Source organism: Selaginella moellendorffii, unplaced genomic scaffold (assembly GCF_000143415.4).
Source record: "Selaginella moellendorffii unplaced genomic scaffold, v1.0 SELMOscaffold_26, whole genome shotgun sequence".
NCBI lineage: Eukaryota > Viridiplantae > Streptophyta > Lycopodiopsida > Selaginellales > Selaginellaceae > Selaginella > Selaginella moellendorffii.
Window position 1 is genome coordinate 1,082,876 of NW_003314287.1, and position 24,587 is coordinate 1,107,462.

The 24,587-nt window shown below is 42.5% G+C and overlaps 2 protein-coding genes, 1 non-coding gene and 2 pseudogenes across 3 annotated transcripts; 4 read left to right on the forward strand and 1 right to left on the reverse strand.

Moving 5' to 3' along the window:
* Positions 1-2,809: 2,809 nt before the first annotated feature.
* On the forward strand, positions 2,810-2,883 carry TRNAE-UUC. Its single transcript has one exon. It is a non-coding gene; the product is annotated as a tRNA-Glu (tRNA).
* A 717-nt stretch (positions 2,884-3,600) lies between these two features.
* Positions 3,601-5,562, forward strand: LOC9637853 (phosphoglycerate mutase-like protein). Its single transcript, XM_002974936.2, has 9 exons — positions 3,601-3,693; positions 3,947-4,042; positions 4,094-4,173; positions 4,228-4,360; positions 4,431-4,505; positions 4,566-4,654; positions 4,733-4,855; positions 5,222-5,313; positions 5,543-5,562. The coding sequence occupies exons 1-9, from the start codon at positions 3,601-3,603 to the stop codon at positions 5,560-5,562; spliced, it is 801 nt and encodes a 266-aa protein (XP_002974982.2).
* A 1,336-nt stretch (positions 5,563-6,898) lies between these two features.
* Positions 6,899-7,888, forward strand: LOC112348092 (annotated as a pseudogene).
* A 1,256-nt stretch (positions 7,889-9,144) lies between these two features.
* On the reverse strand, positions 9,145-10,881 carry LOC112348093 (pentatricopeptide repeat-containing protein At4g13650-like). The gene is made up of 2 exons (XM_024680151.1): positions 9,764-10,881; positions 9,145-9,574 (listed from the first exon to the last, which is right to left on the reverse strand). Exons 1-2 carry the CDS (start codon positions 10,879-10,881, stop codon positions 9,145-9,147), a joined length of 1,548 nt encoding a protein of 515 aa, XP_024535919.1.
* Positions 10,882-12,138: 1,257 nt separating this feature from the next.
* On the forward strand, positions 12,139-12,961 carry LOC112348094 (annotated as a pseudogene).
* Positions 12,962-24,587: the final 11,626 nt, after the last annotated feature.

Sequence of the window (24,587 nt, forward strand, 5' to 3'; positions counted from 1 at the left end):
TATATTTTGGAGTTCTATCCATATTATTTGTTTTCTTCAATTTGGGTTACATCTTGTAATACTCCAACTGCTCCATTTACTAATCCATCTTCTTTTGCTATATTTTGTGTTATTTCAATTGCTATTTTCCTTTTAAAATGTAATATTTTATGTAATCCTTATGTTTTTCTTGTGTCATCTAGTAACCTGAAGTGTGTAGAACAAGAATTTCCATGGTTGTCTTGTGCTTCTGTAATTATATCTATACTTTGTATGTGTTGTGTTATGTTCTCTTACTTTTTCATTAGTTGCAAATGTATGGAAACATCATTTTCAGGTCTATATATTTTTGTTGCATAAATTGGTGCTTTAAATGTAAGATTTAATTGATAAAAATAACCTGTATAAGTACAATCCATCCCACCAAAATCTATTCCATATGTTCACATCTTCTATTTATATATTGTAGCATTTCTATACTTACCATTGATATTTCATCTATTTTAATATTTTATTTTCTTCTTGTTCTGGGTTCTCCCATGAAATTTATTCTTTTTTTGTTGCTTTTTTATATATGTATTTGTATTATTTTTCATCTATTTGTTCTATATTTACTTCATATGCATTTATGTTTTCTCCATAAACATGTTTATATGTTTATTTTTTTCTTTAATAAATTTAATAAATCTTATTATAGTTTTTTTTTGTGTTGTTATTTCTTTTTCAATTATATATTCAGCTCTTATCTCTATTAATGTTAAGTGTTCTAATTCTTCTAATGTTTGCATGTATTTTTTAGTTAGTCCTAGTACTGCTAATCATGTTTCATTTTTTTACATTTTGTTCATTGTTTTTGTGGTTGGTATCAATAAACTTCACAGTTCTAAACATGTGATGAAATGGGATTGACAATATTAGAAAAATGCTTGTTGAATTAGCATTTCTTTACCAAGTATGAAGCTATTTCCTAATAACTAAACTTTGTTAAATACATCTATTCTTTATTTTTGGCATTCTTTAAATATAGTTGAAAATGTCTTTGTTATTTCTATTTCAATACATGCAATATATGATAAAGAATATGCTGCTGCTCCATATGGATCAGGAATTATTTGTATATCTACATTTGATTGTCATAAATTTGATAATTTTTCATTAAATGTATTTGTGTTTATATCTTTTTGTTTTTATTTATAAAACATTTTTCCATTTGTTAGTATGGATCTTATTATAGTTTAATATTGCTCTCCTATTATTCTTAAATATTCATTGAACTCTAAATTTTTTTGTTTTATCTTGTAACATAAGCATCCTTTTCTTGTTTTGAAATATCTTTGATAGGCTCTAAGATTTTTGTTTGTTGCATTAGAGGGATTGGGTAATTAAATTTACATTTTATATTTTATATTTTATATATTTATATATTTTTATTTTTAACATCTATTATATTATCTGGTAGTTTCTCTAAATCAATATAGTATTTTTGTTAGCAAATTTTTATATTTATTCTATTGTTTATAGTGGATTTTCTAACCATATTATTGCATGTTCATGTGGTGTTGTTAAAATGTGTTACAAATACATAGTATTTTAATTTCCTTCCAAATATAAAATAAGTAGACATTAATAATTTTCTAAAAGCTGATTTTTATGTGTATAATATCATATTATGGTTATTGGATCAACTCTTAGTATTTTATATATTTTCTCTTTTACATTTATATTTTCTATCTCTTCTTTCTGTAATATATCTGTATCTAAAAGTTAAGAAAAGTGTTAGGGTGGTCTTAATTGTCTGGTAGCATAACTATTCCCCAGAATGGTTGTGGGGATCGTCGGAGAGAGGCCAACTTGGTCTCAGTGTATCTTCCACAAAAGATTTAGGCAACCTTCTTTGATTTTCCTCTTGAAAGTTTTAATACAAATTTTTTTTCTCTTGGACTACACTGTTTGCTCCCAAACCTTCAGCCTTTGAAGAATTCTCTCGATTGCAACAATGGTGGAGAGATGTTGATGGAGCAAACGCCCCTGATCTGGGAGCCAAAGCTCGTGGAACTTCTAGAGCCATGTAATATCAGATCGTTTGTGTGGTCTTGCAGATCAACTCAGTCGCGAAACCTCCGTAGGTTCACCGATTGTCTAGGCAAGTAAGTAGTCTCGATCAGAGCCAGATGTCGAGAGATGTGCACCTCTTTTTCTAGACGTCAAGAGAGCATTTCTCGGCATCAGTAACCTAGCTCGAAGTCAACAAACCGAAGAAGATGGAGAAAAAAAAACTTACACGTAGAATCTAGCGTGTTGCATCTGCCTCCGCTTAAGCTATGACAATCCCTACAGTTTAGCAAAGTGATCCATCCCAAAAACTCTGGGTCAGGTCCTCCATGGTTTTGGTCAGCGCGAGGGAGAGCGTCAGAACGAAAAACTCCAGCAGCTCGGGATGATCTGAAAACCCGTGTGCATGACATGCAGGAGCACCTTGATTGCCTCGTTGCCTCCCCTCTAGAACCGAATCGGTCCTGCTAACCAGCGTGGTCGCCAGCGCCACTGGCAATTCCCCGTCCTGGCCAGCATCTAATTGCTCTAGAATCGGCTCGCAAAATCCCATAAAGCTCCGGACACACTCGCGCTTGGACAGTATTCCCAGCACTGTACGGGAAATCCTGTCGATCCAATCTAGAATCTAGCCCAGACGCTCCATCGCCAATCAATCGATTGCCGCCGCAATGCCATCTCTGCCATGAGGACCATAAGCACAAGCCACGCAGGAAAGAGGCGGAGGTTTAAACGGAGCCCCGGTTCAACTCTTACTAAAGCAAGAAAGTATTGTAGATCCATTGTCGTCTAGTCCGGTAAGGATACCTGGCTTTCACCCAGGCGACCCGGGTTCAAATCCCGGCAATGGAGCTTTGTATCTATTTTGATTCCGTTCTCTCTTCGAAATCTCTCCTAGCTTTGCAATTATCCCGAGTTTGAAATTGTTGGGTATAGCAAGCTTAGTTTCTTTTCCTTTGCAAGCCAAGTTCCGCGACTTCTCGATCCTGACCATTTATCCAATTCCAGACAAGCACTGTTGGGGAGTACGTTGTTTTGAATCGAGCTCTAAAGGCCACCTTTCAAACCAAGCTCAGCGATACGGCTTGGACGCTGGTGTCGTTTGCAAAAGGCTGAGAGTTGCCCTGGCCATGCACATGTCCACCACTGGATTTTCTTTTTACAATCAGATGTGGTTTATGTGATGGTTTTTGTGCCTTGACCTGGGGAGCTTGGCATTTTGAATGGATTGACAGTGTCTTTAGTTCTAAAATGAAAATTATAAAGTAGTAACACCACTTCTTCCTATTGTAACGCACCCCAGCCCATGAATCCATTGTGGCGGCAGAGAAGCACTGCTCGTGACCGGTGTTCTTCATCTGGTGCTTGACCTCCTTCTCAGAAAGCTTGAGAGGATCTTGCAATAAAAAACTTTGCATTTCCTTGCGGAGCTGCACCATGACTTCCTGGCAGAGCAGCACGAGATGATCGTTGGATGGTGGTCATGGATTTGAGGCCGCCATAGCCTTCCTGAGGACGTCGTCCACCATTGCCACTCGTCCAGTCTCTTGCCTTTCGGATGCAAAGAACATGACTCCCGACTCGACGATCTTCTTCTTGGCACTCTCGTGGGTGATGCCGAGCTGCTCTTGGCTGAGAGAGGAGGAATCCGTGGAGGCGATGGTGTTTAGGTGAAGAGCGAGGGACAATCTTTGGTAAGATTGCATCCTCTAGTTCTGTAAAACATCTACTTGTACTAGAATTCTTAAACTTGTTTGCTAAAATATATTTTTTAAAGTTTGTTATTTCCATAGACCACTTTCATTTTCTAGGGTTTGGATGGCTAGCATTGCCGCGCCATTGAAGCTGATCCACTTGGTAACGTAATCTCGCCAGGGGCAAGCTCACGCTTTCTTCGTGTATATTTTTAATTTAGGTGCGCCATGCCGAGGCCGATCACAATGCTGGGCCCGGATTTCACGCGGCACATCGCATCTTCGACCCCAGCCTCAAACCCAATGGCTGGAAACAAGTAGCTTACATCAAAGTTTTGTATGTGATCCATGCTTTCTTGATCTTCTAGGTGGAGCAGCTTCGGAAGCACGTAGAAGTGACTGGCCTAATCCGTGACATCGAGCTGGTTGTGGTTTCTCCCTTGAGACGGTACGTGTTTTGCACTGTAGGCTTTCAGAATTGCTCATACAATTTTATTTAAAGGGCATTGCAAACGGCTGTTGGAGTGTTTGGAGGAGAGACAGAGCCACCATTCCTGTCATTGAATGGTGTTGCATCGTCCTCTTCTTGTTTCAATCCACCTCTCATTGCCTTGGAGCTATGCAGGGAGCTCATTGTACGTTCCAGCTTTACGTCTCTAATTTTGTGTTTTCTCTTCCAATTCCTGTATTAAATCTCTTTGCCAGACGCCTTATGAGTGCAACAAGAGGAGCCCAATCAGCACCTGCAAGATCCAATTTCCAATGGTTGATTTTACTCAGGTGTGAGGATCATCTGTTTCTTTCTTTTTATTCTGGAGGTTTGATAATCGTACAGCACAGATCAAAGAGGACCAAGACGTGCTGTGGCATCCCAACATCCGTGAATTGAAAGATTCCCTGGAAGGAAGAAGGCGGGCTTTCTTACAATGGTAAAGTAAAATCTCTCTCTCTCTCTCTCTCTCTCTCTCTCTCTCTCTCTCACATCAACAATCTACTTGGTTTTCAAGGCTCCTGTGTCGCAAAGAGAAGAACATCGCGGTTGTTTCTCATTCCGCCTTCTTGAAAAACCTAATAAGTAAGCGTGATGAAGCCGGACCCTTCGTCATCAGTGATAAGGCGCCACGCTCAAGGTAATATCCATTCCTTCCTTTGTTTCATTGTTTGGGTTGATTTCCGTGAGCAATGCGTAGTTTTCTCAATTGTGAGCTGCATACTGTGACTCTAAAACCTTGAGATGACCCGGGGCCACTTTGAGCTCAGAGATCAAAACGTCAATGAAAGTCAAATAAAGTCAAGTTTCTCCAAAACATTTTGGTCTTAACTGGATAAACAAACAAAACTAAAGAGAATGAGAGCACTAAGAAAAAGATCATCCAGTTTGGGGCTTGATGCATCCCAACCATGAGAGTCTGGCAATGGTGAACAACACCCTCAAGAAGGCTATGGCAGCCTCAAAGCCATGACCACCATCCAATGCATATGTGGATGTTTTCTAGGCAGCTCAAAGCAACACAAAGCTTGCAGCAGTGTTGGGGCCTGACAACTGGGATGAAGAGCTATTTGCTTCTGTGGGTTGGAGAGCAATCAGGTTATATTGACATGCCTTGTTGGAAGTGTGGTCTCGCCACAATAGATTTTCGACTCGATGCCATCGAAAGATCTTGTGGCCTAGATAACACTTTTAGCTGGATATGCTCACCAAGGAGATGTTGCTCCATGTTTCAAAGATTTCATAGCATGTGAGGTATGCCATGGAGACTAAGTATTGGATCTGTATTGGGCATGAGTACTGATGTGTAAGAAGTGGGAATGTGCAGATTGGGAAGATTGCATATGAAGTTTGTTAAAAATCAATAAGAGGAACAAAACTGCATATACACTTATAGCTAATCTATACAGAAATTAACATTTACATGCTTGCTGAAGGAACAAAAATTAATGGCCATAACCAAGAAACCACCAACTAAACACCTATTGTAATGTGTGATATTGTGATGAGATCATTCAATACCTCAATTTTAGTGATCTATCAATTGCTCATGAATTTCATTTTTACATGATATTGTAAAAAGAAAAGGAGATTTGTGGAATATTTATCTCACATAATATAAATTAATATTACATACTTGCTTGTGTAAAATTTATGTTGTATACTTATGTAAAACCCTAACTAAATTTGAAGTGATGTCATGTTATCTAGGATGATGTATCATCAGTCTTCAGTGGCAGAATGAGGTGTCATGTCCCATGCATATCCAATGACATAAATATTATATACATAATCATGTTTGAATTATTTATATAAAAATTGAAAAGTGATTGTATGCATCATATTTTTGCATGCAACTAAAAAAAAAAAACTGTGCATGTGTCTCCAACATGTAATCATATATTTACCATACTTCAAACCATTAAAATTTTTGAAAGTGCTCATTGATTTGAAGGTTTCATTTTTTTTAGCTCAAGAACTTTTTGAAGGGTTGAAATTAAAATTGCCTTTCCTTATAAAGTAAAATGGCTTGCACTAGCTTTCAATGTTTATATTTCTCTTTTCTTATCATTATTTGTTTAATCTCTTTAAAAGAAAAAACAAAAATTCTTTGCTCTTTCCACAAGCATAATATTAGTATACGGCATCATAACTATACACTTGGACCTCATAAAATGAATTTTTTTATAATATTCATTCTTTGACATTTTGCAAAATCTCAAAATAATGGCAACACATGGTAGCCAAAAGACTCCTGTCCCTCATTCATTTGATCATTTCAAGGGCTTTGCTTTTCCACTCTCACATCAGTTAAAGGGCTATAAGGCAAAAAACTTATATTGCTCTGTTTCCTAGGAATGATGCAATCCATCTTTAATTGCCCAAAGTTCTTTATAATTCCTAAACCTTTCCTCCACTTCAAAAGCAAATCAATTAAAATTTTCACATGGGCTACTAAACATCTCTACAGTTTATAATTACTCAGATAGAGGCATCAAGAGGGTCCATGAAGTTTAGTCCAGCGAAAATTTGTGAACAAATTCATTCATTCATCTCCGTGTGACACAAAAGCGATGATAAGAAGGTTCATTAAATGAAGAAAATTTCTATACCTGGGCAACACATATCTTAACTTACAATTGAATGTGGAGAACCGGAACAACAAGCCTAATTCTAAGGTATAATGGAGTCTCTCATAGCAAAGCTTGTCCCTCGCTTTGAGTTGCCTCTTCTTCCAAATAACATCCCCTCTGCTTGCCACCCGAATTCCTCTTCTCTCAGCCAAGAGCTCAATGAATGGCTCATCTCTAAGCTCGGTATCACTGACGAGAGCGCCAAGAAGAAGATTGTCCAGTCAAGAGTCATGCTCTTCACTTGTTTGATGCATCCCAATGGCGAGAGGGATAGAGTCCTCTTTGGCAGGGAAGCATTTGTGGGTGTACTTCCTGGTGGATGACATCCTCGAGTCAAGCAGCTGGGAAGGTTATGGCACCCTCAAATCCATCGTCTGGAGCATTGCCACCACTGGAATCTACAAAGAATCTGAGGAGTATGATCATCATTGCCTCGTGCTGCTGCTCTTGGTGGAAGTCATGGTGGAACTCCGCAAGGAAATGCCCACTTCTTTATTCGCTCGCTACTGCAAGATCCTCTCAATCTAACTGGATAGCGTCCAGGAGGAGGTCAAGCACCAAATCAATAACACGATCCCGAGCAGCGAGGAGTACCGGCTTCTCCACCGCCGCACTGGATTCATGGAGGTGATGGCCTGCATTATGACTGAGTTTTGCGAATCAAGCTTGAGGAATCGGTTGTAAACTTGGGAGAGATCCGTGAGCTCGTCAAGATCATGGACGACCACATTGTCATGGTGAACGACCTCTTGTCACTGCGCAAGGAGTATTACAATACCACAACTGGGTAATTGTTTTGCTTGCGCATGGTTGTGCAACTTTCCAGAAGTGTGATCGTGTTTGTGAGATGATCAAGCAGGAGGAGGACTTGATTCTAGATTTGCAAAAGAAACGTATCATCAAGGCAAAGGTGGACAAGAACCCAAATTTGCATATAATGTTCCAATCGGTGTGGCTGGTCATCTAAAGTGGTTTTTTATTACTGCTTGTTACCATGGTTGTGACAACGCTTTGAGTTGTTTCATGGAACTTGGCCCTAATCCTGAAAAACAGTTTTTATTGTGGAAATTTGCTAATATGTAAAAAAATTAGTATAGTAGGATTTTTGTAGCCATTGAATTGATTTCAATCTAAATCACTCACTCTTGTATATAAGCTAAAGTTTTAAGTTAAAAAATGTGCATATTTTCTATATTTCATTTCCATATTCCATGCACTCACAATTTATATTATGTAGAGATAACAACACCTAAAGGTGACAGCCTTCTTAAAGTCAGAATAATTGACTTATTTTAGCAGTCCATGAATTCTTATGCATAAATCCAAAACGACATTGTAGAAACTTTAGATTCCTTGCATAAGAGATCCCTAAAGATTAATTTTTTATAAACTACATAAACAATAGAAATTAAGTTCCTTTACATAAATCACATCAAAAAATACAAATTAATAGCAAACTGATAACAGACTCATTTTGATATTTCAAGGTTCACAAAACCAAGGGATTAAAATTTTTCATTATGTGTTTCCTATATAAGACTTTTATACAAAAATGAAGCTCAAAACTTTATTACCATATGATATGTTTTTTGCATTGGTTTGAGCTCAATTGGCCTAGATGAGTCCATTAATGTAGCATTTGTGTGGCCCAAAACATTTCAAGGCATGTCCCACCTTCACAATATGCTCCACCTGTGCAATCCATAAAAACCATGCTTGTGTAATATAGCAAAGTCAAACTGTACCCATAAAGAATATACTCTTCTTCTTAGATTCATGATTAAAAAACCCTTCAAAACGATTTTTAAAAAAAAAACACTTCAAAATAATCATTTCTCCTTCCTGATTATCCACCTAAAAGGTGAGCAATTTTATCAAATAAAAAAAAATCACTTGAACAGTGACCTTTTTGCATAAGAAAGGAAAAGTAACAATTATATCTTCCAAATTTATCAATTGTAAAAAGAATTAGGGCTTTATAGTAATTTAATTACTTCTACGCATACTTAACGCGTATAGAGTACCTGGGTTTCCAATACTAGGGGCTTAATCCTTTTCTTGGCTAACAAGGAACATATAAACAAAAATCTAATTAAAAAGGTGGATTTATTTGAGCATAAATTTGATCCTCATCCAGAGGAAATCATATAAGAAGGGTCAGAATAATGTCAAGGAAAGTACTTTCACTAGCAACTACCAAAATTACAGCACTAGCAGATATCGCAATTAACAATATATGTTATTTGCAGCAAATACTACTTGCTTTAAGTTGTGTAAAATCTCACCCATTTTTAATCTATAGAACCTCTTCGTAAATACTAGACATGAGCACATAAGCCGTGGCGTTCTTGTCATCGATTCTCATAACACCCTCAAACGCAACCCGTCCCACTTGCAAATTCTTCCACATCTTGCAACACTCCAGCAGCGCCATCCAAATCACAATGTCTGGTTTCACAGGCATTGTCTCCACCACCTTTCTCGCCTCCTCCAAGAGGTTGGCCTGCCCCAGCAATCTCACCATGCAAGTGTAATGCTCGATACCAGGAGCAATGCCGTGCTTGGATCGCATCTCCTCCAAGTAGAACTTTGCTCGATCCACGTGCCCAGATCGGCAGCACGCCGATAACACCGAGAGATACGTGATCGCATCGGGTTTGATTCCTTCTTCCGTCGACTGCATCCTCGTGAAGAGCTCGAAAACTCGCTGGGAATCGCCCTGGCGGCTGTATCCCGCAATGAGCGAGCTCCAGCTGACCAGATTCTTGCTGGGGATCGACGAGAAGACCCTCTCGGCATCGCCCATGCTCGCGCATTTGCCATAGAAATCCACCAGCGCGTTGGAGAGAGAGAGGGGATCATCGCCATTGCTGGGAAGAAAGCATTTAGGGTTTATCCGGGCTTCCAGCTCTCGCCCGGAATCGAGATCGCCCAAACTCGCGCAGGCTCTCAACGCGGCGATGTGGGTGATTCGATTGGGCGCGCAGGAGGAAGAATCGCGCAAGCGCGAGTAGAGATTTAGCGCGAGCTTGGGGTCGTCGTTGTGGGCTCCCTGGATGAGGCAATTCCACGACACGATGCTCCTCCTGTCCGGCCGGATCGATTCGAAGACCTGGATCGCCTCGCGGAGGCTGCCACACTTGGCGTACATGTCGATCAGCGTGTTGGCAGGGGCGAGGTCGACCAAATTCGCGGCCAGCGCCATCGAGTGGAAAGCTCGTCCCTTGCGAAGAATCCCAATCTCTCGATCTTGATTTCCTCCTCTTCCCTCGCCGGCCAGATTTGCGCAGGCCTTGATCGCCGCGAGGAGCGCGGTGGAATCGGGCTGGCATCCCTCGTCGCGCATCCTCTCGAAGAGCTCCAGCGCCAGCCTCGAATTGCCCGCATTGATAGCGCCCAGGACGATCGACGTCCAGCACACGACGTGGATCTCCCGCGCGCTCCACAAGACGTGTAGCGCGCCCGGGAAGCTCCCGGTCTTGGCGTAGGAATCCACCAGCGCCGCAACCACGAATCCATCCAGCTCCACCCCGACCCTGGCCGCGCGGTCATGGATCGCTCTCACCTTCTCCAGGCACCTTGCAGCGCCATCGCGATCGATCAATCCCGCCACGGCCTTGAGCGCCGCGAGTAGCGCCAGTCGATCGGGGGGCGGGCACCGCGAATCGGCCAGCAATCCAGCGTAGGAATCCAAGGCCAAGGCGAACTCCCCTGCGCGAGAGAGCGCCTGGATGATCGATGTCCACGAGACGAGGTCGGGAGATTCCAAGGAGTGGAAGATCTGGCAAGCGTCGGCGATGGCGCCGCACTTGGAGTACATGTCGATGAGGAGATTGGCGAGGAGGGTGTTGGAGGCGTGGTGATTACCGGTGGCCATGGCGTGGGCGTGGAGCTTGCGACCCATGGCGAGATTTCTGGTGCTTCTACACACCTTGAGCGCCGCCAAGAGGAGGCCGATGCTGGGGATGGATCCCTCCTCTTGGATTCGCATATACATTGCGAGCGCTCGCTCGTCGCAACGCCCTCCAGCCATTTTGGACGATATTTTTTCCAGTTAAAAGACATTGAAGAACCCTAAAAACCAAAGAAAGAAATGGATTTTACCTTGAGCGCATGACGATTGGTCCGGTTCCATCACGCTTGCTCACCAGGTTTCTCAGGAATGATAAACAACCGCTGTGTTCTTCTCCTTGCGACACAAGAGTCTTGAAAACCAAATTGAGCTCCACAAGAAGAGGAAGACACACACACCATTCAATTTTCAAGAATGGCTCCAAACACTCCAGCAGCCGTTTGTAATGCTCTTGAAGAAGAATTGTATGAATTCTCGATTGCAAAAGATGTTTCGTTTTTTTTCTTTACCAGAAACCACAACCGGGATTGCTTCCGAAGTTGCTCCACCTAAAGGAATGATCACATACAAAACAGTTTTGTAAAGTTACTTGGGTTTGAGGCGGGCATCGAAGATGCGGGCTTGCCCTTGGCAAGGGTGTATTACCAAGTGACCAGCTTCAATGGCATTCCTGCGGCAATGCTGGCCATCCAAACCATATGAAAGTGAGTTTCCGATATCTCTCAAGCTCCTATGCAGTGTCCATCACTCATTATTTTTATTTTTTCTGCCAACTAACATGGGACTATAATACTACATGAATGCAATGCATTATTCACCTCCCTCTGTTCCATTTAATCTTCACTACTTGAGTGCAACGTATACACAGTCGCTGACTCGTAGGCACCCGCAGACGCTAGTGATGTCCCACTTCAATTTGCAGCCAATGTGCTCCACATCCGTAGTGTGGTTCATACCCATGAAACTCCAGCAGGTAGATGTCATATTTCGGTGTGGAAATTGTCCTATTTCATACAAAACCTAGCTAAATATTCTTGGAATATTTTCTTCAGATACATTAGAGGTGTGGGCATGAACGTACCTTGGTTTACAAATAGTTTTTTCCTTCTTACTTCACTGTTTATACTTCAGATACTTCACGAAGTATGAGAATTTACAACATAATTTGCTAAATGTAGATTTTGACTAGTAACTAGTAACTCAAAGATTTCATTATTAATTTTTTATAATTACTAGGATAGTAAATATAGGCACTCAAGGAATCAAGAGGTCCATGAAGCTTAGTCCAGCGAAATTTGTGAACGAATTTGTTCGTTCATCTCCGGGCCATGGTGTGACACAAAGCCGTGGTGATAAGAACGTTGATCTAATGGAGAAAATTTCTATACATTACCTGGGGTGACATTATTTATTACTTTGAGAACCGGAACAACCTAAATGGAGTCTCTCATGGCAAAGGTTGTCCCTCACTTTGCTTCCAAACAACATCCCCTCTGTGACACATATCCTAACTTATAACTTTGAGAACCAGAACAACCTAAAGTATAATGTGGCAAAGGTTGTCCCTCACTTTGCTTCCAAATAACATCCCCTTTGCTTGCCACCCGGATTTCTCTTTTCTGAGCCAAGAGTTTAATGAATGGTTCATCTCCAAGTTCGGCATCACTGATGAGAGTGCGAAGAAAAAAACACTTGCTTGATGCATCCCAAGGGTGAAGGGAGAGTCCTCTTGGCAGGAAGGTATTTGTGGGTGTACTTCCTGGTGGATGACATCCTCGAGTCAAGCAGCCAGGAAGTCAAGTCGAGTCAAGCCGCCCTCAAATCCATCATCTGGAACATCGTCACCACTGGAATCTACAAAGCATCCGAGGAGCATGATCATCATCGCCTCGTGCTGCTGCTCTTGGTGGAAGTCATGGTGGAGCTCCACAAAGAAATACCCATTCTCTCGCTACTGCAAGATCCTCTCAATCTATCTGGATAGTGTCTAGGAGGAGGTCAAGCACCAAATCAATAACACGATCCCGAGCAGCGTGGAGTACCGGCTTCTCTGCCACCGCGCTGGATTTTTGTAGGTGATGGCGTGCATCATGGCCGAGTTTTTTTATGGGAATCAAGCTCAAAGAATCGGTTGTAAACCTGGGAGAGATCCGTAAGCTCGTCAAGATCAGGGACGACCACGTACCTCTTGTCACTGCACAAGGGGTATTACAATGGCACCATTTGCCACAACTGGGTAATTGTTTTAGGCTTTGTATGAAACTTTCTCATAGGACAATTTCCACACGGAAATATATGCACCTGTCAAACAAGATCAAGACCTCCACTCTCTCCTTGGAAACATGACAGATGAGCTTTCAGACCTCATTGATTTCATGGAAGACTCTCCCAACTTGAATGCTTCTGCTTCTCGCCCTCTTCCTTTTCCGGATTCGAGGAATTCGACTATGGAGCTGGAGTGTTTGGAGAAGTTCCAGCAGGAATTCAAGGACAAGCTCAAGCACAGCTAGGAATGTCCTCACACAAACTTTGTCTTTCCACTCTTCTTGAATAGTCGATTGTTTCACAAATAGGTTGATGCTCATGTTCCGGCACAAGGCGTTTCTCCACTGGTACACCGAGTTCTCTGAGGCGGAGAGATCTCAACGATCTGGTGACCGAGTACCAGCAGTACCGGAACGCTTCCATTGACGACAATGACTTTGGGGAGGATCCAACTCGCCGCGCAATCCACAGCGTAAAAACCAGTTCCTTCTTTTTCACACAAAGGCAAAAGTTTTACTATTTTTTTCCAAGTCAAGGTTAGGTTATACTTTCTCGCTTGGATTTTTCTAACGCGCACTTTCGTCAGGTATGGATGCTTCTCTCCATCAAGAAGCTATGGTCTCTCGCGATCATGGGCCTCCAACGCTTGGAGCGCCCCGGCATGGCGGCCATCATCGAGCTTCACACCCGCGAGCTCCAGATCCAGCGCATCGAGCAGCGCATGGACACCACCATCCTCGAGCATCTCATGGAGGCCACGAGCCAGCGCCAGCTTTAGCTCCAGGTCTTCAAGGTGGCGCTCCAGTTCCAGCTCCGGCTCCAGCGCCAGCTGCTTTCGTTCATGCTCGCGGCCACCTCCCTGGTGATCGAGCTCCAGCGCCTGCTCTCCTTGATCATGCTCGCCACCACGATCCAGCTCCACCAGCAGCGGTGTGCCATCATCATCACGGTGATGGAGCTCCTCTGGTTGTTCACCACCATCACCATGGTCACCATCATGGAGGACGCCACCACCACCACCACCACCACCACCACCGTCGCCACGGTCACAACGCAGCAGTGGCCACACCGACACCCGCGGCAGTAGTTACAGTGGCTCGTAGGACGCCGTGGTCGCTGCTCCAGCTTCTTCTCTGGGTTTTGGTTGCGATCTTGGTGCTGCTTGCGTGCTTTTTGCTAGTGCGATGGATGTTATCTCGAAGGAAACAGCGCAGGAATGCGATCTTTCAGGACCCCGGGTGGCGGATCGAAGTGACGAATCCTCTGGCAGTTGTGGTGGACGATTCTCTGACTGAGAAGAAAGAGAGCGAGTGGAGGATTAAAGTGCTAAACGCACAGGAGGAAGACGATCTGACTATGAGCTTGTGAAAGTACGGTGCTACCAGCATAGCAAGTGGTCGAGAGGTTTAAGCGGTGGGATTAGTGTGGTCTAGATTCGCTCTAAACGGCACCAACTGACGATGCCTTACTCTCATGAAGTACCGAGGCGGTCATCTGGACGCTCAAACGGTTGATACTGCGTTGGAAGGCCAGTTCCAGTGTTTGGAGTGAAGAAGGACACAGAGAGCTTCGTCGATCTGCAAAGGTCGGGTCGAAGCCTCGTCAAGTTTTTAAACGAATACCCCGGAAGCAACATCGTGGACTATCTTGATTGCCGGCTATGCTCAGCTCGACGAACCGGACGAGCTGTTTCAACGGCTATGCTCAACCGCCGAAAGTTTAACTGTCGTGGCAGAACTGAAGGCTTGTGGAAGCTTGGCAGCTCTGGCAATTGGGAAGGTAACCCACTTGACTGTCTCCAGATATAGAGACGAAGTCATTGTGTCCGTGGCCAACTCAAAGCGGGAGTATCACTGGTGTAGTACCGCGAAGGACTGCCGAGTTATGGTCGAAGTCTTAAAACCAGACGGTGCTTCACTTCATCCTCGCTGAGTGTAGCCATGCTGGCTTCGTCGACACAGCAATCCAGGAATGAGCTGATCGTAGGTAACTCCAGATCTGGAGCACTTTCACTGTATGGTGGTGAGGCTGTCGTAAACGATGCCTCTGTTGATTATATTTTATGCTTTAAGATTTATTTCGACTTTTATTTATTGAAAAAGAAGAATATGTGGAATTTTTGGAGGAGATTTAGTTATCTTTTATTATTTTGGGAAAGAGAGAAGAGGCTATAACATATATAATATGAAAAGGTGGTTTTAAAGAATTATAAACTTTGTTTCTCTTTTCTGTCAACATTTTTGGTTCTGAAACACAAAGTTGTCTGAGTGTGTGCCAGTGTTCTTGTGGATAGCAAGCTCAACAACTTTACAATAGACTAGGCATGTCAAAGAGAGAGTTAATAGCAGCTTAGCTAATAAAAGATGATAAAATCAATTCTTCCTTTATAATAACTAAAAGTAGAAACAAAATTTAAGGCATAAAATAATTAACATAGCTTTTCACATCCTCTAGAAAGTTCAAATATAATTTTTGCTTTCTTGGTTCCCAAAACCAATCCATTATTGAGTAATGCCAAGAAAAATCCTTACAACCATTTCTGAGAGTATACTCATAACAGCCCTTCTTGTCAATTGTTCCTGAAGAGGATCATACTTCTCCAGGAATTCATCAAGGTCTGGAACATCATCTACCCCAATATTTTGCCCAAAATTCATAATAATTTTACTTTTTGACAATACTTTATATGCTAAAAGTTTAATTGGAGGAGTGAGAAAAATTAATGGAGAGGCTATAATTAAAATAGTATGGTTAAAAGAGCATAGTGAAAATGTTGTGGGATACCAAAATGGTTATAAAAATGATAAGAAATAAAGGAGTGTTGCTTTGGCATTTTGCTTTGAACGTGATCACTTGGGAAGTGGAAGAATGTTATAGCCAGACAGAAGCAAGCTGCAGCCTACATGCATATGGGATTGTAGGCAAAGTTCAGAAGAAGCTCGAACACTGACAAATATGGAATCATTCATAAGTTCGTACTTATGCGATAAAACTCACGAACATAGGGACAAGATGGCTTCTCAAGGCTGCTCTCAAGGATCAGGGGTATGTTTCAGACGTAGGAGCCATTGCATGAGACATTCCTAAAGAAGAAAAAGAGGAGTCGTTTTGTGGGTACAGCAGGAGGCTGGCTATCATCGTGAGTTCAGAAGCAACGATGTGTATTGGCAAGAATTTGCATGTAGACCTGCAATGTTTCATCTCCACTCATAACTGCAAAGGTAGCTTGGCACTCAATCTCTTTTTCCAGCACATAGTAGCAAGGCTGTCAACTTGAGAAGCGTGCCAGCTGATTCCAGGATGGAAAATGGATTTTCCATCCTGGTAAGAACTAAGTTTACCTCTTTTGCTCACCAAAAATAGATTCCACATTCTAAACAGCCTCTTGGACTCTACTCCCAAGTGTGGGATGCTCAGCAAGTTTTCACAGTACTTATGAGCAGCTGAAGGAAATGATGAAGCCAAGAAAGGAATGGCTCTTCATTTGGCAGCTTGCAAGGTGGGCTATGATCTTGATGTGTTTGTAGCAAGGAGTCTGGTGGATCTATACGTAAGGAGTGGGAGCATGGAAGATTCATGCAGGATGGGTGCGAAGTGTGGATATGAAGCTGATGCATTTGTTGTGAGCAGCCTTGTGAACATATGGAAGCATCATAAGTGTTTGAGAGGATGAAAAACCATGACATTGGTTGTATGGAATATAATCATCATGGGACATGCACCTTGAGCTCTTCTATTGGATGTAATGAGATGCTAGACTTTGCATGAAGTAAAAAAACATTGTTTCATAGGATATGTTTAGAATACTCCTCAAAATATCCACTTTTGCTTTCAAGCTCTACAAGCAAGCTGGCAGCCAAACACTCAGGCTTAACAGCAAAGGTGGACATTTTGAGGGAATATAGACAAGAATCTGCCACTTGTGTGCTTGCTCATCAGATTATATGGGAAGTCTGAAGACATGGCTATTGATCGAGAAGTTTAAATGCATCACTATCACAATGACACACTTTTGCATAAATCTAATCTTCATCCAAAGGAAATAAATGCAAAGGGGTATAATAATGACATCATTGTTCCCACTATTATCTCTCTTTAAACCACTATGGCCTGGCTTTAATCCAAAGGAGTGTGCTGCCACCACCTTGCTAGTGCCTCAAGATTACCTTGAATTTGGATTTACCCACTTTGTTGTCTTTTGCCATGGGTATGAATCTATTGCTTCAAACAAGAGAACTCCCAAAACAAAACTTAAGGGCCAAACATCTCCTCTTTCCAATGGCTTTCTTATACACTTCCAATACCAATTGTATCAACATTCTACTTTCTATTTGTTGGCACTTTTGCACAAAGAAGAAAGAGTCCACAAGCTTCACATGAAGGATTTTTGGGGCAGCTTGGACATGAGATGATTGGTAGTTTCCTTTAAATGGGGGATATTGTCATTTGAGGGGCATTGCTATTTTGAAGTGTGAGAGATAGGGTATAGAAAAAAATAAGGAAAACTAACTTTTTGCTCTAGCTTTAGTTATGATTGTAGATTTGCTATGTGTGTTCTTATAGGTTTTACATCCAAGTCAAGATATACACTGAGTTTATTCACCTCCTTAATGTCATATGGAACATTTAATTTTAAAATAACATCATCAATAGTATTATGACTATCATTAACTCTTCATTAGGACCACCCCCACGTCTGAAATGTACCCCTGATCCTTGAGAGCAGCCTTGAGAAGCCATCTTGTCCCTATGTGCGTGAGTTTTATCCCATAAGTACGAACTTATGAATGATTCCACGTTTGTCAGTGTCCAAGCTTCTTCTGAACTTTGCCTACAGGCCCATATGCATGTAGGCTGCAGCTTGCTTCTTGTCTGGCTATAACATTCTTCCACTTCCCAAGTGATCACATTCAGAGCAAAATGCCAAATAATAAAATTATTAGCTAATAAAAGATACGATGATATCAACTATTTAATCTCCTTCAAACATTCCACATATTCAATAAATAAAAGTCGAAATAAATCTTAAAGCATAAAATATAATCAACAAAGGCATCGTTTTCGCCATCTCGACAGCCTCACCACCATACAGTGAAAGTGCTCCAGATCTGGAGTTACGTACGATCAGCTCATTGCCTGGATTGCTGTGTCGACCAAGCCAGCATGGCTACACTCAGTAAGGATGAAGTGAAAGCAATCCCGTCCGGTTTTAGACTTCCAGAACAAAGCTGCAAGTGACCATCGCAGTACTACATTCTCAGCACCAGCGATACTCCCGCCTTGAGTTGGCCACGGATGCAATGACTTCGTCTCTATATCTGGAGATAGTCAAGTGAATTACAGAGCTGCCAAGCTTCCACAAGCCTTCAGTTCTGCCACGAAAGTTTATCAGCATCCGTTGAAACAGCTCGTCCGGTTCGTTGTACTGAGCATAGCCAGCAATCAAGATAGTCCACGATGTTGCTTCCGGGGTATTCGTTTAAAAACTTGATGAGGCTTCGACGTGACCTTTGCAGATCGACGAAGCTCTCTGTGTCTTCTTCACTCCAAACACTGGAACAGGCCTTCCAACGCAGTATCAACCGTTTGAGAGTCCAGATGACAGCCTCGGTACTTCATGAGAGTAAGGCATCGTCAGTTGGTGCCGTTTAGAGCGAATCTAGACCACACTAATCCCACCACTTAAACCTCTCGACCACTTGCTATGCTGGTAGCACCGTACTTTCACAAGCTCATAGTCAGATCGTCTTCCTCCTGTGCGTTTAGCACTTTAATCCTCCACTCGCTCTCTTTCTTCTCAGTCAGAGAATCGTCCACCACAACTGCCAGAGGATTCGTCACTTCGATCCGCCACCCGGGGTCCTGAAAGATCGCATTCCTGCACTGTTTCCTTCGAGATAACATCCATCGCCCTAGCAAAAAGCACGCAAGCAGCACCAAGATCGCAACCAAAACCCAGAGAAGAAGCTGGAGCAGCGACCACGGCGTCCTACGAGCCACTGTAACTACTGCCGCGGGTGTCGGTGTGGCCACTGCTGCGTTGTGACCGTGGCGACGGTGGTGGTGGTGGTGGTGGTGCTGGTGGCGTCCTCCATGATGGTGACCATGGTGATGGTGGTGACAACCAGAGGAGCTCCATCACCGTGATGATGATGGCACACCGCTGCTGGCGAGCATGATCAAGGAGAGCAGGCGCTGGAGCTCGATCACCAGGGAGGTGGCCGCGAGCATGAACGAAAGCAGCTGGCGCTGGAGCCGGAGCTGGAACTGGAGCGCCACCTTGAAGACCTGGAGCTAAAGCTGGCGCTGGCTCGTGGCCTCCATGAGATGCTCGAGGATGGTGGTGTCCATGCGCTGCTCGATGCGCTGGAGCTGGAGCTCGCGGGTGTGAAGCTCGATGATGGCCGCCATGCCGGGGCGCTCCAAGCGTTGGAGGCCCATGATCGCGAGAGACCATAGCTTCTTGATGGAGAGAAGCATCCATACCTGACGAAAGTGCGCGTTAGAAAAATCCAAGCGAGAAAGTATAACCTAACCTTGACTTGGAAAAAAATAGTAAAACTTTTGCCTTTGTGTGAAAAAAAGGGAACTGGTTTTTACGCTGTGGATTGCGCGGCGAGTTGGATCCTCCCCAAAGTCATTGTCGTCGATGGAAGCGTTCCGGTACTGCTGGTACACGGTCACCAGATCGTTGAGATTGCTCTCCGCCTCAGAGAACTCGAGCTCGTCCATCTCCTCGCTGGTGTACCAGTGGAGAAACGCCTTGCGCCGGACCATGAGCATCAACCTATTTGTGAAACAATCGACTATTCAAGAAGAGTGGAAAGACAAAGTTTGTGTGAGCACATTCCTAGCTGTGCTTGAGCTTGTCCTTGAATTCCTGCTGGAACTTCTCCAAACACTCCAGCTCCATAGTCGAATTCCTCGAATCCGGAAAAGGAAGAGGGCGAGAAGCAGAAGCATCCAAGTTGGGAGAGTCTTCCATGGAATCAATGAGGTCTGGAAGCTCATCTTTCATGTTTCCAAGGAGAGAGTGGAGGTCTTGATCTTGTTTGACAGGCGCAGTTGGCTTCGTTTTTACTTCGTGTGCAACACCAAAGAAGAGAGACGCGAGGAGCTGTGCCTGATGACATACAAGCAGGAAAAGACTAAAGACGGCGCTAGCAAGTTCGCTTCTGCTGCCGAACTTGCAGATCATGGTCCTCCAGAACGTCCGCCAGCAATCTTTCAGTGTTTCCCAGAAATATTTTCATAAGAGTCACCAGCTTTGCTCGTGAAACTTACTTGCCGGCGTAGCCGATCAAGTATCTTCCAGATTATAAAAGCTCCCAGAGGCATCCCCAGACGCCAAGCAGCACTACGCATTTTGGTGATCCTCAACAAAGAGCAGGAGTTTTAAATCCAATCGAAAGAAAAAAATCCAGGTAAAGGATGAGAAGTCACCTGAAACGGCTGAATCGCTTGAATCACACGACTTTGGATCATCGATTTGTATCTCGCGAATCAGCCTGTTCCCGCGATTGGCTATGGGTAAGGAGCCACAAAATATCAGATCCCAGATCAAGCATGGAACATTCAATTTCAGGGCTGAACGCATTCAGCCTTCATGCTAAGAGATTGTGATGGGAATGGCACGACTGCTGCCAAGCATGTTGTGTAACACATTCGCCAATGTGTGTTTGGTTTGGGTGAGCGCTAAGAAAACACTCCCCCATAATCAGTTTACAGTTTAAGTTTAAATGGTCATCTTCATTGAGAAGCCCTTTGTTAACCAATCCATAACAATCTAGATAGCATTATTTTAAAAAAATATTTTGTGCAAATTAGTGATAAAGTTTATTGAAATGTTATATATATATATATATATATATATATATATATATATATATATATATATATATATATATATATATATATATATAAAGGATAAAAAAGGTTAATTATAAGCAATTAAAAAGAACAATTTGAGAAATAATTCATTCAGGTTTAAATATATAGTGATTTAGGATCCTAGAATATTTAGGGCAAGCATTTTTGGGTTTAAGTATTACTAAGTTAGATAGCTTCTTGAAAAATCCAAATTCAAAAGCTTACATTTAAGGATCACATGTTTAAATTGATATTTGGTATATCATGAGACTTAATCAAGAGAGGATATCCAATTTGAAGCAAGTACTATTGAGTGAGATTGGGCAATATGTTTTTTGACAAGATTAATGTTAACTTATTAGATGAGTTATTACCATAGTACTATAGGTAAAAATAAGTCTTTTATAGGCTTGCTATAAGTAGCAAATAAGTTAGTCTATAGTTATTTAGTATGACATTAGTGGATCTTTATTATGTATGATTATAAGTGGATCAATCAAAATGATAAGGATTAGTTTATCTGTTCAAATAGTCATTATTGTATTCTCTCATAAACTTTTCTTAAATTAGATTAAAAATAATGTGAATACAAGTTTAATATTTAGTCAAGTTGAGTCTGAACATAATGCAAAGCTTATCCCTTGCTTTGAGTTGCCTTTTCTTCCAAACAACATCTCCTTTGCTTGCCACTCAGATTCCTCTTCTCTCAGCCAAGAGCTCAATGAATGGCTTATTTCCAACCTTGCTATCACTGACGAGAGTGCCAAAAAGAAGATCATTCAGTCAAGAGTCATGCTCTTAGCTTGTTTGATGCATCTCAATAGTGAGTAAGGCTTTTTCTGCCTATAATCATGTTCTCGCCCTTGCCTGCAAAATAGTGACAAACATACAGAGATGAGAATGTAGAAGAAGAAGAGTAGAAGAGAAAAAAATAGAAGAGAATAGAATAAAAAACTCAGCCTCAAACCCCAAAAGTGTGAGTAAGGATAAACATATATTACTCTTTCAACTTTACTTTGCAATAACAACCATAGGTGGGATAAAATATGGTTAATTCAATGCAAATGTATATAACAGTGAATGGGAGTTGTTTTCTAGCATGTTTAAATGTTATTTATATACTACATGATTTTATAATCATTCCTAACTACTTCTCACATAGGTTAGGTCTTTCTTCTTTTAATGCCTAAACTTAGATGTAACTCCATTTTGTCTAATTTTTCTTTTTCTATTCTGCTTGGAAAGATATACAAAATAAAATATTTACCTCTTCATCAAATGGGAAGAGGGATAGAGTCCTCATGAGGGAAGCATTTGTGGGTATACTTCCTAGTGGATGACATCCTCTAAGTCAAGTAGCCAAGAAGGTTATGGCACCCTCAAATCCATCATTTGGAGCATTGCCACCACTAGAATCTACAAAGCATCCAAGAAGCATAATCATCATTGTCTCATGCTATTGCTCTTGGTGGAAGTCATGGTAGAGCTCTGCAATCTACCAGGAGTTGACAGGGCAGCCTTCTCTGGAAGCATGACCGACAACAGTTTGTTTCGGACGCTCGACGCCTTCTCCGGTGGTGGATCAAGACATCATCAATGAAGTCAGCCGTCACCTCCGGCATATCACAAAGAACCTCGTCCATCATCCGCTGAAAAGTCCACTTCCCATAGCTTTTCCTTTAGAACAACTAAGATGGTGAGTATGAGGTAGTTTAATAGCTTATTTGGACATGCACAATTCTAAGACACGTTGCAAAATAATTGATTTACTTTGTCATTGGAAATTGCTATATGTCAATGTCGTGCATGTGACTTCGGGTATCGAAAGTTACCTATCGGCTAGTCCTTACGGAACTCTTACCTTACTGCCACGATGGCAGGAGGTCGGTATTGCTGGACCCGTTATCAGTTTCCACCTAAGCTAGTTGAGAAACTGGTCATCACATGTGCACTTAGACCGGAAGGGCACTAAGGAAGGAAATCCTAAGTTGTCATTTAGTCAAGCAGACTTGACACGGTGATGAGAAACTCATGATGTTAGCTTGCACTTGCTAGTGTTAGGAACCCCCGCGATATTGAGATTGGTCCCTCAATATTCGCTAGATGATAGCTTACCGTGTCTGCCAAACACCCTCGCTATCATGCCCTTTGTGTTAGTCTCATTTTGGTCCCAAATGCTATTTATGGAAAGTGTCCAGATTTGCTCATTTGGCATATCTACGGAATGTAGAGATCGGCCTGAACACAATGGTGTTCGTCCCGTGTCCAAATTCACAATCTAAGGACATTCCATATTTAGTAAGTTTTGAGTTTGTCCCAGAGACTAACTCCTGATACTAAGGGAGGCTTGGGGTGAAAGCCCAAAGCGTGTGTTCCTCAAGGGGGGGGGGGGCTGTGGGGGGTTCCAAATGTATAGTAGGGATAGTGGGTAGGTCGGGCATGGCCGACCAACCTGAGGCATAGTCTAGCTCCCGCTTGCGTGCCTGTCCTTGTTCTGCGTCCGGCTTGGGTCTAAGCCCAAGTTCCATTCCATGCTAGCTGGTGGAGTACCCATATCCTCACGTTAGGCCACCGGTATGCCGAAATAGCGCCAGACTCCGTTTGGCTCCGTTTTGTGTGCTGGTCCTGGCATTGGTATGCTGGTTGCTCCAGGACTGTTCCAAGTCGCTCCGGGCTCTTGTCCCTTCGCTCCTTGGGCTATATGCTCAGGAGCTGCTCCGTGGTCCGGTTCCATCACTCCTTGGCGTCACGCTTGGGAGTTTGGCACCGTTCGTTCGTTCAGTGGCTCAAGGCCCTGAACCTTGGGTTCCTGTGGACACGTGGCATGGACACGTGGCATGTGACACATGGCATCTGTCACGTGGCACAAAGAGGGTTTAGGTTCCGCTTCGTGGTGTTATCCTATGGTAAATCACCATAGGATAAAGGGTCAAAACCACGTGCGTTACATTTGGTATCAGAGAATACGTCTCAGCGATACTATCCAATGAGATTGGGCAACTAGTCTCATAGCATACGCAGAGATGAAAACGATGATCCGAGTGGGTACACGTTTGGGTGCAAAGGCTTCGCAATTGTTCCTTGGGTATGGTTTTGGTTACCATTTTGTACCGTATTATATAAGCTTGCTCTTGGGCTCATAAGAGGGTTTGCTATGAGTGGCAAATAGGCTGGTCCGTAGCTGTTTAGCACGGCACTAGTGGATCCTTCCTAGGCATGATTATAAGTGGATCAATCAAGACTATAAGGGATTAGTCTATTGGTTCAAATAGTCATGGCTGTGCTCTCTTATAAACTTTTCTTCGATTGAACTGAAGGCAGTGCGAAAGCAAGCTTGAGGTTTGGTCAAAGATGAGACCGAAAAGAGAGGCATCGGGGACGGAGGATCAAAAACGTAAATCATGTTCTCTTCTTGGAGAAATGATTTGCAACGAGGTGTGACTCATTGCTCGTGTTCACATTATGCAATCAAGAGTCCCTATCTTGATGCATGTTGGAGATGGTGGTCTTACAATGGTGAGTTGTGGGATGGATAGCAGTGAAACGTTAAACCATTTTGTCTAAAGCTTGCTATTGGAAGACTTGGGTTGCAATGCTCAATTCTTTTCTGGGGAACCTTACTATTGCTCCTTGAGTAGCTTGGTGTTGGATTAGTGTTGAGTTTGGTCAGAAAGAGAGTGGCATGAGCTTGTCCGTGTTGTGAACAAAAGTTAGTGGTGTTGGGTGTCGTAAACCTCTATTGGTGGAGTGTG

Bases quoted from the DNA above. Each gene is read 5' to 3' on its own strand.
- LOC9637853 (XM_002974936.2), top strand. From the start codon at position 3,601: ATGACTCCCGACTCGACGATCTTCTTCTTGGCACTCTCGTGGGTGATG. The intron at 3,694-3,946 runs GTGTTTAGGTGA...TTTTTAATTTAG, and splicing joins AGGAATCCGTGGAGGCGATG to GTGCGCCATGCCGAGGCCGA. The intron at 4,361-4,430 runs GTACGTTCCAGC...TCTCTTTGCCAG, and splicing joins AGCTATGCAGGGAGCTCATT to ACGCCTTATGAGTGCAACAA.
- LOC112348093 (XM_024680151.1), bottom strand. From the start codon at position 10,881: ATGGCTGGAGGGCGTTGCGACGAGCGAGCGCTCGCAATGTATATGCGA. The intron at 9,575-9,763 runs GCGAGAGCTGGA...TGCGGGATACAG, and splicing joins TTGGGCGATCTCGATTCCGG to CCGCCAGGGCGATTCCCAGC.